Genomic DNA, 15,787 nt, shown 5'->3' with positions numbered 1-15,787 from the left:
GGCTGTGGGGCGGCATTGGCCCCCAGCCGCTGGCGCCCCGAGCAAGATGGCCACCACACTGGAGAGCAGGCAGGGCAGTGACTGATGCCTCTGGTGGATGTCCCACCCCCTCCTGCAGTCCATAGGCTGCTTGCCAGAGAGTCCTGCCCTCCTCTGATCACGTGGTCTGTGGTGATTGGCTGGCAGGGGTACCGCCTCCCCGGCTCACCTGGAAGTACATCCGGTGGGGGAGGGTCCCTTTCCCGGTGTGTGTTGGCGGCGGTGGGGGCGCGGCCCTGGCTGCGTTCCGGCTCCGCAGCTCTGTGCACGTGCGCTGCGAAACAGCGGCACACGAGCAAAGATGGAAGCAGGGATCTGAAAAATCAGTGTGTACCCACTTACACGCCTTTCACAGTAACTGTAGATACGTACACTGTCGAGAAGTGGATGTATTTTTATATCTGAGCACTCCTGGACCCGGTGGAAGGGGGCAGACAGTCACAGGGCTGCCTGAGCACCGCGTGGGTGCGGAGGTGTGAAGCGGCAGCTGCCAGCCAATCACAGAGCTGTATGACGTTTGACGAAATGCCTGCCCCTGCCCTAAAATGGTGGCTGAAACAAAATGGCTGCCCCCTGTGTAGCTGTGGGGTGGGCCTCTGTGTCAGATGTACTTCCGGGTAAACCAGTAGGCGAGGTGGCTGGTCCTGCCAGCCAATCACAACAGACCATGTGACTGCTGGGACCAATGGCTGCTGAGGTTGCTGGGAGGGGGCGGAACTTCTGGCAGAAGCAGGGGTGGGGCACTGCCAGCCCCGCCCCCGCAGCCCTGGGCGTGAGGGGGGTGGCGTGAGGGCGTGGCGGCAGGGTGACCCTGGCGGGCAGGGGCTGGGGCAGGGCGGGGTGGCCAGGGGCACCGCCAGGCCCGGGGTAAGCGCTGCGCAGGACGAGCAGCTCCTCAGCGCCAGCCCATTCTGGAAGGGACGGCAGCGCCCGTGCGCCCGGCCCCGTTCTCCTCAAGCGGCCGCAGCCGGGCAGCCCCCAGCTGGGCAGAAAGCCGCTGGTGCCCGCACTGGGCCTCTGCACGCGGTTTGGGCAGCTTTGGGACCAGCCACCCACTCTGCGGTGCTGTTTTCCCATGAATACTGCGTGCCACAGCTGCGGGAATCCTGTGCCACCAGCTCAGGGTCCGGCAGCGCTGGACCCGGGGTGCAGCCGTGGCACTGGGCTGGTGCTGCCTCACGGAGCTGTGCCAGGGCAGTGGCTCCCTGCGTTACCTGGGTTGGCGGGGCTGGTGCAGCAGGACGCGTGGTCTGCGCCGCGGCTGGCCAGCACGTCCCAGGGGGCTCAGAGACCCCTGTGACACATAACGTTACCTTCCGGGTGTGCTGTTTTGGGGCACAGTGTGATGCCCTGTGCTGCCGCCTTGCCCCACGCAGCTGCTGGGGGGGGGTGTCTCCCAAAGCCTTACCCCCAGGCAAGTATTTTTCGGGCGAGAGAAGTGTGCCAGCGTCGAGTGGACAAGGCTTCTCTGCGCTCAGTGCAACGTCTGGGTGTGCGCAGCACAGGGCATGGGGTGGAGGGGGAGCTGCAGGGCTGGGCCAGGGCTACTGGTGGTCAGCGGGCAGGATGCCTCCAGTCCCAGCTGGGGGGTGCATAAGCAGCTGGGAGGGGATGCAGCTGGGACAGCTGACCCCCAGCCACCCAAAGGGCCGGGCCAGACCACACGTTTGTCGTCCCACGTAACCGTTACCCTGATGGAGCCCTGCTTTCCTGGGGATGGCTGAGCACCCGCCTGCCCACTGTCTTTGGCTCAACCCAGGCATTTTCCTCCCATTTTTTACTCTGCTGATGCTCCCCCATCCCACTTAGGGGAGTGAGTGAGCGGCTGCGTGGGGCTCAGTTGCCGGCTGGGGTTAAACTGCACCATTCTGTCACCGGAGCGGCCCAGCGGCTTCCCTGGAACTGCAGGAGTGAGGCCTGGCTGGCCTCCGGGTGCCTCCATCCTTCCACAGCCCCAGCCCAGTGCCCGGGGTGGGGTGGGGCAGAGTCCCTGGGGTCACCCCACGCCGCAGGAAGGCAGGGGTGAGAGGGCTGCAAGGGAGCCAGGGCACCGAGGCGGCACAGGGACTGCAGCCCCGCCCTGGTGCGCGTGGGACACCGGCGGATGTGCTCTCAGCCTGCACATCCCCACGTGTGTGCATGAGCCCAGCCTTGCTGCGGTGCCCGTACGTCCCGCACGCGCGCTGGCCGTGCAGCCCTTCGGGCCCAGCATGGTGGAGCGGGGCTGGCTGGGGCCGCTGCTCCAGGAGCAGCGCTGCAGGCCCCTGCCCCTCCCCCCGGGCTCTCGCCAGAGATCACGTTTTTCGGCTGCCAAGGGGCCAGCAGCGCTGCCGGCTCACTTCTCCAGCGCTGGCCTGGAGGAGGGGAGACACAACCGCATCCGCCCTCTGCTGCTGCCAGGTGCTCTCTGGCTCCTGGCCACCGGGATCCCACGCTGCGGGACGCGAGTGCGCACCGGCTGTCAGACAGGATGATGGGGGTGCAGGCACAGGCCGGTGCAGGCATCGACCCCCTTTTTTCCCCACCCAGCAACGCTCCTTCACCCCCTTACACCGTTTCGGCCAAGTGTCGGGAGCTGGGGGCCGGGCGTGAGGGAGGAGCGAGCCACCCACCCGTGACATAGCCCTGTCTCACACACAGATCCTATTTAAAAAAAAAAAAAAAAACACAAAACTAAAAAACCTTTTATTTGACACCAGAAGAACAAATGAAAGGATATTTACAGTAGATTTTTGCTCCATACATTTTGTTGCAATGCTCCCTCCCCACTCATCCTGGTCCAGCCCCAGGGCAGCAGCGTGGGGCCGTGGTGCGGGCACTCCTGCCCCGCGGGGGGACCACTTTGGTTTGGCTGGGGCAAAATACGGGGAGGGGACGGAAAAGCCTCTCCCTCCCCTGGGGGAGAAAACAGAACCGCAGGGTGTGACGGGGAAGGGCTACCTAGAAATAAAGGAGGGAGTCCCCTGTTCAGGGCTTTCCCCACAAAGCAGGCAGAGAGCCAAGCTGGGCACAGCCGGAGCTGGGGGAGAGCAGGGGATGCTCGCGGCCGCAGGACCAGCATCCGCCCGGAGCCCTGCCCTCTGCCCAGTGCCAGAGCACCCGGCCAACGCCGCACGCTGTTGGCAAACAGTCCCGCAGCCCTGCTAGCTGGGGAGCTCCTCTCCCCGTCACCTTCCCCCTGCAGAAACAGGCGGGGGAACACCAGCCCCCCAGTCAGTGCTTTTTCCCTTCCAGGCCCCGCCATCCCGCAGCGTGCTGCTCCCCCAGCGCCGCCGGCTCGGGCCCCTGCGGAGCACCAGCTCCTGCGGGCGTTACCATCTCTACTCATGCAGCGTACGCATCCGACTCATTCCCAGGATTGGTGCTTCCCAGCGCAGGGAGCAGAGGTGCGCACATATCGCTGCGTAACTCCGGTCTACAGCGGAACAGCAATGTCACCGGCCCAGGCCCAGCGCAGAGCCAGGCTCCCGCTCAGCGACAGCCAGCGATGCCCGGCCAGGACCTGCCCCCCAGAGAGGGCTCAGGGTCCCAGCCGGCTCCCAGCAGACACCAGTTTGTCCCTAGAGGTCACCAGCAGCACAGAGCCAGGCCCGGCCCCGCAGGGAGGGGATGGGGAGCCGTGGGGCTGGATCCCCCCCTTCCACCAGCGCCTGGCCGAGGAGACAGCTCTGCATTCCAGGAATGGCTGGCTGTGTGCCCGTGCCCACAACACACCTCTTCCCAAATGTTTTAAAAAAATAGAAATAGAAAATAAAGAAGCTGGATACAAAATTTCACAGTCTGGGCTTTGCGTGCCCCCCAGCAGCAGCCTGCGGCCCGCACTGCGCAGGCTCTGCCACGCGCTCCCTGCTCCAGGACACCACGTGCACGTGTTCAGCAGGAACTCGAAACACAGGGAAGGTGTGGAAATGCTTATAGAAGGAAAAAAAAAATCATATAATAAATCACAATTAAAGGGGAAAACGTTTCAACAAAAAATTGCTAAACAGCACCATAGAGATTTCTACTGGCAGCATCCGTAACGCCCTAAGGCAGAAGAGGAGGGTCCCACGTTTTCCGTGTGAAAAACGCCACGGACTTCAGGTTTCCAGTTCCTTGGGCAAGGCAGGGCTCCTGGCCAGCTCAAGGTACCAGAAAAGCCCTCCACAAACAATGGGGAAAGGGAAAAATAAAGGAGTGGGCGAGGGGAGAGATCAGAGATTTGGGAGAAAAAGTTTTCATCCGTAGTCCTTACAACAGACACCAACGGTAAAAAAAAAAATAAATTCTCTCTTTCTCTCCCTGAAGAAACGGCGTTGGCTGGCCCCTTGTTTCCAGGAGGGAGAAAAAGAAGTCAGCAGGTTTTCCACGGGGAGCTCCACCGTATCCGTCAGCGGTGGCAGGGAGAGGCCGGTAGAGCTGCAGAGGTCTCACCCCGGGCAGGCTGCAGCAGCCGCGTCCCGGGCACCGTCCTGGCGCCAAGGGCACCTCCCCAGCAAGGGGGCGGCGGGACGGAACAGTCCTTCCTCTCCCCCCGGGCCGACGGTGAGACCGGAGCCCCCGAAGGCAGGGATCCGCTTCCAAGACGGGCTGGTCGGGGGATGCGGGCAGACGGGTGGCACAAGGAGGGTCGGGCGCCCCCACGGAAGGGCACCCTGCGGGACCCGCCCAGGGTGTTATTTGGAGACGGAGGCTGCTGGGGGCTCAGTCTGGGGCAAGAGGGGCAGCTGCCCACCCTGCCGCTGCGACTCCAGCTCGGCCGCCCTCTGCAAGGCCACCTCCACCAGCAGCTGGAAGCTGCTGAAGTCATCGCCGAAGAGCTCGGGGGGCGTGGGGGGCGGCGTGTTGAAGAGTCCGCTGGTGGGGCTGGCCGCCTCGGCCCGGGCCAGCAAGGTCACGGTGCTGCCGGTGGCAACCAGCGGTGCTTTGGGGACATGGTCCGGCTCGGCTCGCTGCGGGCCAGGGGGCTTCTCCCACTCGGGGCCGTGGGCGCCCAGCACCGCCAGGTTGCTGCCCAGCGCCTGGGCAGGGTGGCACAGTACCTGCGGGCACACCGACACAGAGAGCACCTTGGAGGCCCCCGCCGCCGTGGCCGGAGGTACCACCAGCACCCCGGGGCCGGCCGCAGCCCCCCGCGGCAGGGCCACGTCACCGGCTTTGCCCCCTCGGCGGGAGATGGTGAACTGGTTGGGGTCCTTCCCATCCTTGCGCAGCATGTCGGGGAGCAGCCGCCTCCGGGCGTTGATGAACCAGTTGCAGATCTGGGAGGAGAGAGGGGCGCAGCGCCGTCAGCCCAGGGCTGCCAGGCACGCGCAGCGCCGGCCGGGGACCGGTAGCCCAAAGCCAAGCCAGCAGAAGCTCCCCCGGGCCCAGCAAGCAGCTCCCACGCACCCCAGCTCCCACGGGTCTCTGCCCCGGCCCCACACCTCCTTCCCGCGGGGCTCCGGGGTGGCAGAGCTGCTCCTGGCAGGGATCGCCCAGCCACCCACGGAAACCCCAACGCTGGCTGCTTCCTGCCCGGGGCAGCCCCTTCCTCCCCATGCCCCGTCCCGGCTGCCTGCGGGGCAACGCTCAGCCCTGCCAGCCCGTGCTGGCGGGGACCCCCCGTGGGTGCCAGCCCCCACAGGACGGCCGGCACCTGCTCACCACATGAATGAACAGAGCCCGGGCTTTGGGGCCAAGCCGCCCCGCGAGCCAGAGCGGAGCCACCAGAGCTGCAGTGGCCCTGGAGCGGAGCTGCCCGCTGCCCGGGGAAGGACAGGCTCAGCGCTGAGCCCCCACGCCGCCCCAGAGCCCCCGCCACTGACTGTGCCCGGCCGCACACCGGCAAAGCGGTGCGCAGCTCCCAGCACCCCCCTCACGGGGCGGCAGGGATTCGGGCAGCACGCCGGCCCCTTCCCACGCCGCCGGCCGAGGAGGGAGGTTACAGCTGGCTTGAGAGGCCCTTCCAAACTTCTGCACGCCAAGGAGGCCGAGCTCTGCGGCTACACCTTCGGAAATGCAGCGGCCATGTGCTCAGTCTCAGCCATGCATTGTTTCAGCATCTTTATATGAAATGTTGCATTAAAATAACTGCCTTCCTCCTCAAAAACCATTACAAGAGAATAAATCAGGGGAAAAAAATTACAGATCCTTCCTAAATCAACAGCTACGTAAAATATTTCCCCCAGGGAGAGAGAACTCACCACAGCGTAGATCCCAGCAAGATCTCAGCTGTCCCTTTTTTGTCTTTCAGACCATATCTGGCATTTAACACCCCCAGACACACCAGGCTTGCTCCCTTTTCCCTTCCAAACACCCTCCTTAGCCGGGTCCCCGTGACGCGATCTTGCGATCCCACGGCTGTCCATGGCTGTAATCCCCAACCCGAGGGCTGGACTCTGACAAAAAGCCCAACAATGCCGAGAAGCCCCTCAAAATCCTGCCGGCCACCCCCGCTATGCTCCTTCCAGCATTCAGCTCCCTCCAGAGAATGGCACAGAGACGGGCACACGCAACCACGGGTGACACTGCACCGCGTCACCCGCCTGGGAGCTGCGATATGCCTCTGCTTTGAGACAAGCAGCTTTTTTTTTTAAAAAAAAAAAACAAACATGGCCATCCCTTGGCCCCGTCACCAGTGCACACTGGACCATCACTTTGGGCAGCGCCTGTTCCCCACCACCGCTGTGAGAGCAGCGTCCCCTCCACAGGGAGGAAAAGCCCATCCCCACAGGAGGGCACGGGCTTGGAAACCTGCTTTTGTCCGGGAAGCCTCGCCAGCAGAAGGCATGGCTTTCCTCCCTCCCGACTTTCTGCAGGGAGACACGCGGCTTCCCGGTCTCCCTGGAGACCCGGGTCTGCCGCACTCCGACCCCTGGCCGGGGGTGCACAAATAAACAACCGGGGGGCGTTCAGCCGGATGGGACCCCGCAGCCGCTCCAGCTTTGCCGTTGGGTGTCCCACACCTCCGCCCCAAAAGCCTTCCCCTCCTCGGATGGAGCAGCCCCACGGCACCCTGGTGCGTCACCTCAGGCTGACAAATCCCAGCGACAGCCCTCAGCTGGCCCTGGGAAGCACCACCCTGCCCGGACCCTGCCGGGGGGGTGCAGGGGCAGCCTCCTCACCCGGCACACGCTGCAAGCCCAGACTCCCCCAGCCCCAAACCCATCGCTGCTCCCCCCACCACGCCAACTCAAGCCCTCCCAGGACCACCAGCCTCTCCCAGACCAGCTGCTCGGACACAAAAACCTGTTGCACAGCCAGCTTTTAAAGAAATACATTAAAACGCAATAGAAAGTTTGGCTGGCCGGCCAGGAAGAGGGAAAGCAGCCAGCCACTGCCCACACACCGGCGGCTGGGCCGCAGCCGGGGCGGCCAGGACCACGCGGAGCCGCAGGGACAGGAGCTGGAAGTCCAGGGGAAGCCCCAAGGAGAGGCACTCAGCTGCAACCCCACTGGCACTCACCCTGCACGCAAGAGCTGTTTCCCGTCCCGCTGAGCCCCAGAACCAGAGAGCAGAGCGAAGCCCCTGTTCGTCCCCCACCCTGCCAGGGGATGGGGTGCTGGGCGCACGGGAGCCCCCCCGCCTGGAGGCTGCTGGCCTTGGCACGGAGCAGGGGGGCAGGCAGCGCAGGGGGGCTCCCCCTGCCACCCCAACAGCACGTGGGGAAAAAGCCAAAGCTGGGAGGAAAAGCCCGGCTCACCCCACTGCACCCATCAGAGCCCCCAGCAGAACATCAGCCACTGCTGGGAGTGGGGCTGGGGGACTGGACTGGGCTCCCCTTAATGCAACTGGTGCAACTGGGGCCAGGTGGGTGAGAGTGCTCAGTGCAGCTTATGGCCCACCCGGGTTAAAGCCCAGCCCAGCCCGGCCCGTCTCTCCTGGGATGGCTGCCCCCTGCCCAGCTCTGTGTGCAGGGGCTGGTGGCCCTGTCCCCTTTGGAGGGGGCTGCCCAGGGGAAGAGGATAAAGCAGCACCCCCAGAAATGCTCCCAGCCGTGGCAGCTTTTACTAACACAGGGGTCTTGCTTAGTTACCCCCACCCCAGTCCCTCCGTCTGTAAAACCAGTCCCCGGGGCTCAGACCTCTCCAAAAGAGAGGCTGCCCAACGCGGGGGGCTTTGCTCCCCGCCGTCCCCTGCGTTGCCTCCTCCTCCAGAGGCGAGCGGTTCCGGCACGCAGAGCCCTTCGGGGTCTCCGGTGGGGTTCTCCCAGTCGCGCCCAAGCGCCGTGGCAGGGCCCGCGGGGTGCGGGGGGCCGGCTCCTACCTGCAGCACCGAGAGGCTGGTCTGCCCCGAGAGGCTGAGCTTCTCCTGCTCGGAGGGGTAGGCGTTGAAGCGGTGCTCGTACAGCCAGTCCCGCAGGATCTTCACCGACTCCTTGGGGAGGTTGCCCCTTCTCTTCCTCTTGCTGGCCTGCGAGGGGTCGGGGGACGTGGCGCCGTCGTCCTCCCCGCCGTCGCTCTCCGACATGGCGGGGCCGCCCGCCTGGCCCTCCTGGAGGAAACCTGGCGAGGGGAGCCCGGCGGGCGGGCGTCAGGGGGTCCCGGGCAGGGCAGCGCGGGGGGACGCGCCCACGGACCCACACGGCCGCGGAGGGGGAGGGCGGCCCACCCCCTCCTCGCCGGGCTGGGGGGGGGACCCGGAGTCGGAGCCCCCGGGGGGGGGCAGAGTGGCGCGTGTGTCCCCCCGCACTTGGGAGCCCCGGGGGTCTGCAGGGCCCCGCGCACCGCGTGAGATCCGGGGGGGCACTGGCGGCGGGCAAGGAAAAACCCAAAATTGGGGGGGGGGGGGGGTGTTGAAAAGAAAAATAGAAAAATAGAGAAAATCTCAGCAGGAGAAAAAGGCGGGGGCCGCACGTCGGAGGAGCTGCGGGGAGAGGGAACCACGCGGGGTCATTGTGCGGCGGGGGGAGCTCCCCGCGCGGCTGTCACGGCCCGGGGCTCGGCAGGGCGGGGGGGCCGGACCCAGCCCCCCCCCCCTCCCCCGCCCAGACGAGCTCCGCCGCCCCCCCCGCCCGCAACAGGTAGCGCGCGCGCCGGGCCCCCTCCCGCCGCGGACACAAAGGCGGGGGAGCGTGTGTGCCCCCCCCCCCCAGCCCGGGGGGAGCGAAAGAGAAAGAAAGGGAGGGGGGAGCCCCCCGACGGCCCGGACCCCGCCAGCGGCACCGGCCGGCCCGAAAGTGGCCGCGGCTCCCGCACATCGGCCGAGTTGGGAGCGGCGCGGGAAGGAGGCGACCCCCCCGCCCCCCACACCCCCACCCGCGGCTCCCACAAACTTTCCAGGGCGGGGGCGGCTCCCGGCCCGCACAAAGGCGGCGGGGCCGCGCTGCCCCGCTCCCCGGCCCGGCCTCCATGTTTGCCGCCCGCCCCGGCTGCGCTCTTACCCCCGGGCCGCCGCCGCCGCCGCCTCGGCCCTCGCATGGGCCGCGCCGCCGCCGGAGCCGGTGCCGGGGGTGGGGGGGGGACACGGGGACGTGGGGGGGGGGGGGGGGGGGACACACGGGACCCTCCCGCGGCGGCGGGGCGGGCGGCCGAGGCGCGGCGAAAAGTTTTGGGTGGGCGGCGGTGACAGATGCCGAGACAGAGTTCCCTTTGTTCCCGAGGAGGCAGGAACTCGGCCGGGCCCCCCGCCCCCGGCCCCGGCCCCGGCCCGCCCGCCCCCGGCTGTCACCGCCGCGGCACCGGGCACCCGCGCCCCCTCCCCGCCGGGCCCCCGGCCGGTTCCTGGCGGCGGGGAGGGGAGGGGGCTCTGCCCCCGCTGCCGGACACGGGGCTCGGCGGGAGGGGCCCCGCGGGCTGCAGAAACGCCGGGGTGACCCCCCCTCCCTGTTTGGAGCTGCACCCTGCACCCGCCCAGGGCACCCACCTGAGGCACCCAAACAGAGGCACCCACGCAGGGGCACCTGTGCAGGGACACTTGCACAGGGATGCCCACCCGGGGCACCCACTTGGGGACATCCACACAAGAACATCCATCTGGGGCATCCACCCAGAGGCACCCACTCAGGGCATCCGCCCGGGGCACCCAAACAGGGACACCCACCCAGGGACATTCACACAGGGACATCTGCACGGGGCACCCACCCAGGGCACTCAGACAGGGACATTTTCACAGGGACACCTGCACAGGGACACTCACACACGGCACCCAAACAGAGGCACCCACCCAGGGGCACCCATGCAGGGACACTTGCAAAGAGGCACGCACTCAGAGACACCCATACAGGGGCACCCAAATGGTGACACTCAAACAGGGGCACCCAAACAAGGGCACCCGCACAGTAACACCCACATAGGGACACTCACCCGTTGCACCCACCCAGGGCACCCACACAGGGACATCTGAAGAGGGTCAGCCCAACAGGGACACCTGCACAGGGACACCCACCCAGCATCAGCCGTACAGGGGCACGCACCTGGGGCACTCACCCAGAGGCACCCACTCGGGGGGGGCACCCACATGGAGGCACCTGAACAGGGACACCTGCATAGGGACACCCACCCGGGGACATCCACCTATGGCACCCACTCAGGGCACCCAAGCAAGAGCATCTGCACAAGGGCACCTACCTGGGGCACCCGGACAGGGACATCTGCACAGGGGCACCCAAACAGGGACACCCACCCAGGGACACCCGGATAGGGATACCAACCCAGGACACTTGCACAGGGACACCCAAACAAGGGCATCTGCACACAGACACCCTCCTGGGACACCCACACAGGGGCACCTGAACAGAGGCACCCACCCACGGGCACCCTTGCAGGGACACTTGCAGAGGGACACCCACCCAGGGACACCCCCGCAGGGCACCCCACAAGCCCCTTCCGCCCAGCTGGATCCTGGCTGAGCTCCGAGGGGTTGCTGGTGCCTGCGGGCAGGGAACAGGCAGGCAGAGGTCGCAGTGCCAGGCCTGGGGACAGGAGCTGCTGGGGCTGGTGTGGGTAACAGCCCCAGGGACCTCAGACCACCCAGAGGCACCACCCGTGCTTCGTTTGGTGGCTTTTCACCTTACTAAATGGGAAACCAGAAGCCTCGCACATCACCGCTCCCAGGAAAGCAGAAGGTGTTTCCAAGCAAGGGTGGTGCCGGGGGAGGCACCGGGCGGGACCTTTGCCGTGCCCGTTGCCAACAGGCCGAGGAGCTCTTTGGAGGCCTCCCTGGGCTGCCACGGCCCCCCTGCGCCTCTCCACTGCAATTGCAGAGCCCAAGGTGGCCAACGAGACCACATCGCTCTGTTTACGTGCAAGCAGGCTGCTGGTCCAGGACGTGGCTCCCGCAGGATTTCCCTGTGCCCATATGTGATGCAGCGCTGGGTCACACCTTCACCCTCTGCCAGACGCTCGGGACAGGCAGGTGAGCAGCGCCGAGTCCATCATGTCCACCCCAGGCCCCCTTCATCGGTTGGGAACCAAAGAGGGAGGAGCGGCGCCGAGCAGCGGTGCCGCATTGCGCGGGTCAGGCTGCGTGGACAATGCGCTGAGAAACGCAGGCTGATCCCTTCCAGCTCCTGCGGCGGAGAAGGTGCTGCCACAGGAAGCCAGGATGACCCTGCCCAGCCGCCAGCCCGAGACCCCCCTCTTGGGGATGTCTTCTTTGGGATGCCCACCCCCTCCTGGGGATGTCCACGCGCAGCCTCGCCAAGCCAAGCGCGGCACGTGTGTGTCCCCCCTGGGGACCTGTGTGCTCGTGGGGCACAGCAGCCCCAGGTCACCACGTCCTGCTCTGTCTTTTTCCAGGCAGCGCTGGTTTGCAGCAGGTGTTTGGTGGGATCCTGGTGCAGGAGCAGCTCTCCCTCCTGGGCTGCAGCATCTTTGCAGGCTGTGCTGCAGCCCCCCGCCCTCCCCTCTTTGCAGGCAGAACGATGGGTATCCTTTTGGGCGCTGAGAAAGGCTTCCAAAAACCTTATTTTCTGGTAGGTTTTTGGTTCATGCAAAGGGGATTGCGTGGTGCAATAAAGGACTGAACAGCAAAAAAAGGAGAATTCCTTAGAGCGTTTGTTTAGTTGCTGCTAAACCATCAGTGCCATGAGTGAAAACGTGCCCCCAAACTGCTATTGCTGCGTTGATGCGAACACAGCACGGGCTGGTGAGGCATGGGGCCAGCCCCAGGTGCAAACCCCAGCTGCTGCGGGTTTGCGGCAGAGCCCGGCGTCCCCCCAGCCAGCCCCTTGCCTGGGCTCGCTTCCACCAGCCCGGGCGTCACTGCTGGCTGCGCCCATCCCACCAGCTCTGCTCCCGCCCGTTCCTGGTGGGTGACACCGCAGAGCCCCCAGCCACCCCTGGGCCGTGCCCAGGCAGGACCAGCCCTGCCACCAGCCTGCTTTTGCCCCCAGCCCCTCAAAAAGCCTCACACACCGGTCTGCGACAACCGAGCGATGGTTCCCGGGCTGGGCCCAGAGACCTCCCGCCCTCCCTGGGCCGCAGACACGGGCAGCGCGGGAGCAGCTCTGGAAAAACCCCACCGGCTGCCTGAGTGCGGCATCCGGGAGCCCAAATCCCCGCGCAAGCCCAGCTGATGGGGAGTTGTAGGGCGAGGGGCCAGGGCAGGGGCTGTGGGGCATCTCCCTGCCCGCTGGCCTGCACAGTCCGGGCCCATTGATGCGATAATACTATTAAATTTCAGCAATTTGAAAAACAATCAGCCAGCAGGAGTCCGAAGGGGGCTGCTGGGAACCCGCCAGGGCTGGCCTGTCCCCTCCCTCCCCCCTTCGCCCACCCTCTGGTATTTAGCTGGATTTTTGGCAAGGAAAATTGGGTTGTTGGCTACAGCCCTGCCCTTGGGCCCAGCTCTGGCTCTGCGGCAGCCAGGGTCCTGCTCCCCACTCAGGGCTGCCCGGCTCCCCGCAGGCTGGGATCCCATGGGACTGGTGCGGAAGCGGAGTTCACGGGACTTTCTCTGGCGCACAGCCTGCCCTTGCTCTGCGACAGCCAGGGCTCCATGGCCATGGGCTGGAGGGAAGCGGTGGCTGGGCCCGTCCTTCCCCTGTCCAGCGATGGACGGGCGCCTCGGGCCACTGCGCTGCTTCCCCCAGCTCCGGCAGAGCTTTCAGGGCAGGTTTAAAGGCTGAAAAGCCATCGCTGCCTGCTTGGCGAGGAGACCGGCCATCACATTAGGGTACCAGCAAGGGCTGGCGCGTGCTGACCAGGCGCCGACGGGGAACGTCCCGGTGCCTGGCCGTTGGTGCCACAGCCCCGCGGTGCCGGGCTCGGCCCAAGTCAGCTGCAGCACCCGCTGCTTCACCCCTCCAGCACGTGCAAAGTCCTGGCCCCAGGGAGGAACAACCCCTGCACCAGGATCTGCCGGCACTGCCCAGCTGGGAAGGTAAAGCTTGACAGAAAAGGACTTGCGGTCCCGATGGTCACCACACTGACCGTGAGCAACGGGCCCTCGCAGCGGTGGCGAGCAGTGTCCTGGGCTGCGTTAGGAGGGGCATCACAGTGGTGGAGGGAGGGGGTCCTGCCCCCCTGCCCAGCACTGCTGAGGCCACCCCTGGGGCGCTGGGTGCGGTGCTGGGCTCCCCAGTGAGGGTCTCGTCGGTGCACAGGAATCCCCAGAGGGAGCGTGCGGAGGGACACAGCTCTTCAGTGGTGCCTGGGGACAGGACCGAAGGCCATGGGCGCAAACTGGCACATGGGATCCTTCCAAACCTCAGGAAACACTTTCCCCCTGTGAGTAGCTCTTTCGGATTGTCCCAAAAGGACAGTTATTTTCTTAACTTGGTGCGCCCCTGCCTCAAGCAAACACTTCTGAAAGGAAATGTCTCGTTGTGTTTTGGTGCTGGGTGATACCTTTGAAATGGCTGGGTCGGGTCAGGCCGACCTACTGGCCGCGGTTCTTGTGATGCTGCCCAGGACACGGTCGGCTTTCTGGGCTGCGAGCGCACGTCGGCTCACATCCAGTTTGTGACCACCAGTATCCCCAGGTGCTTCTCCGCAGGGCTGCTCTCAACCCATCCACCCCCAGTCTGTGCTGGTACTGCGGATTGCCCGACCCACGTGCAGGACCTTGGGCTTGGCCTGGTTGAACTTCACGAGGTTCACATGGGCCCAAATAGTTTGGGGGTTTCCTGATGTTTCTTTCTCCCTCTTTGGAAGAAGTGGTTGACCAAAGGGGATGAGGTGGTTTTGGGGAACGCACCGTTGCCAGCGTAGGAGAACAGCTCCATCTGCGCGTGTTGGTGGCACCAGGGGCCTCCCAAGAGCATCAGCTGATGGACGATGTGAGCCGATGTGATCGGGAAGGCTGCCCTCCAGCCTCTGCACCGCAGGAAAAGCCAGGAAGCCAACAGCTGAGCAAAACCAGGGGAAGGGGCTCAGTTAGTCCCACTGCTGAGAAAGAAAGCAAAGCGTAGAAAAGGCTCTGAGCAGTGCTGGACTCACTGGCCTGTCTCCCGGGGCCCGTCTCCCACTGTGGGTAGGAGCAGGTGCTGGAAGGGGGTGGGAACAGAGCCTGTGGGACAGACGCTCCTGGCCACAGGCTCCCCGAGCCAGATGCGGCTCCTGCGTGTTCGGTGACGCCCAAGAACTGCCCGAGGAGGGGTAGGAAACGGCACCGTCCCCACACTGCCGCCCTGCTGCCGTGTCTCCTTGCTGGGCCAGAGAGTCCAGCCTGCCTGGGGCCTCCTGGGGCGGGGGCTGCTCCATGCTGCCAAACCCCCACTTGCCCTTCTCAGGACACTTCCATTCTGGCTCTGGCTCTTTTTTGTATCCACGGCGTGGGCAATAAAAGGACCTAGGCAGTGGCCAAACAGTGGTCTCTTTTTTAATCTCACTTCTTCTCCTAGTAATTCCTAGCATGTGATTTCCTTTCTCCTTTTTTTCTTGATTTTGAGAGCTGCTGAGCTCTGACCTCTCCTTGGGGCTGTCTCGGGGCACTTGGAGCCTGTTGCCTCTCCCACGAAGTCACAGTTGATCTTCCTATCTGCTTCACTTTCCATCAACCCACCTACCACTGCACCTGCATTTCGGCACTTTTCGCCCAGCCTCTGAAGTCCTCCAAGACTTTTGTTACCCAAATAACGTCTTGACCTACCTGCAAGGAGCTCCAGGAGCGAGGGAGGCAAGGCTCCCTTTTGCAAGGGCCAGCTTTACTCTTCCCATCCGCACCCCAGTGTCCACTGACAAAGTTCCTCTACTCTGCTGCCCTCGGTTTATCTCCAGCATCAGCCCTTATGCCCCAAAGTGATGTCTGTAAGACGTTCACTTCAGTGTGCGTCCCGGCGAAGGGGGCTTTTTGAAAAGCATCCTGCCCTCCAGCAGCCCTCAGGCCTGGGCCTTTGCTCTGGAAGTGGGAGAGCTGTGGGTTTTCCCAGGTGGTTTGGGGCAGGTGCTGCTGAGTGCGAGCCGTGACCCTGGGAGAGCACATGTTCAGCCTTTCACGTCTCTGTCCCTGACAATTTAGTTCTTCTTTCATTGTGTTGCCGGTGCCTGGGAAATAGAAGCACCAAGAACCAAGGAGAAGCTTTTCAGCAGTGGGTCGTGTCCCAGGTGGGAGCATCTCCGTCATGCAGGTACCCTCCCCAGGTTCTGTGGGTTTGTCATCACATTTTCCCCCATTTTAAATAAAGACGTGCAGGAACCTCATCCTTCCAGGGCAGGGAGATGGGCTGACTTCCAGCAGCGCTTAAGGCCGTAGCTTTGCAAGGCGGGAGCCTCCTGCGCTTCCACACCCTTGGTGGGATGGTGACAAATAAGCAAGCCAAGGGGACACCCCCCTCCTCATTTCTTACCCTCCTTGTCCCTTATCCCAACCCCTGCCCACTCAGGGTAATGCAAAAGGGTGGCC

At 64.8% G+C, this 15,787-nt stretch overlaps 2 protein-coding genes across 2 annotated transcripts in view; both read right to left on the bottom strand.

The window, feature by feature from the left end:
* Window positions 1–15,787, bottom strand: part of RBL1 (RB transcriptional corepressor like 1) — a 278,968-nt gene that overhangs the window by 20,099 nt on the left and 243,082 nt on the right. The gene's annotated exons all lie outside the window — the stretch shown is intronic.
* Window positions 2,710–9,454, bottom strand: TGIF2 (TGFB induced factor homeobox 2). The gene is made up of 3 exons (XM_086760726.1): window positions 9,384–9,454; window positions 8,267–8,505; window positions 2,710–5,279 (listed from the first exon to the last, which is right to left on the bottom strand). The coding sequence occupies exons 1-3, from the start codon at window positions 9,418–9,420 to the stop codon at window positions 4,695–4,697; spliced, it is 861 nt and encodes a 286-aa protein (XP_086616852.1). The 5' UTR covers window positions 9,421–9,454; the 3' UTR covers window positions 2,710–4,694.

Source organism: Chlamydotis macqueenii, chromosome 16 (assembly GCF_036417535.1).
Source record: "Chlamydotis macqueenii isolate bChlMac1 chromosome 16, bChlMac1.mat, whole genome shotgun sequence".
Taxonomy (NCBI): domain Eukaryota; kingdom Metazoa; phylum Chordata; class Aves; order Otidiformes; family Otididae; genus Chlamydotis; species Chlamydotis macqueenii.
The sequence above is the reverse complement of the archived record's forward strand: the minus strand, read 5'-3'. Positions and strand labels throughout refer to the sequence as shown.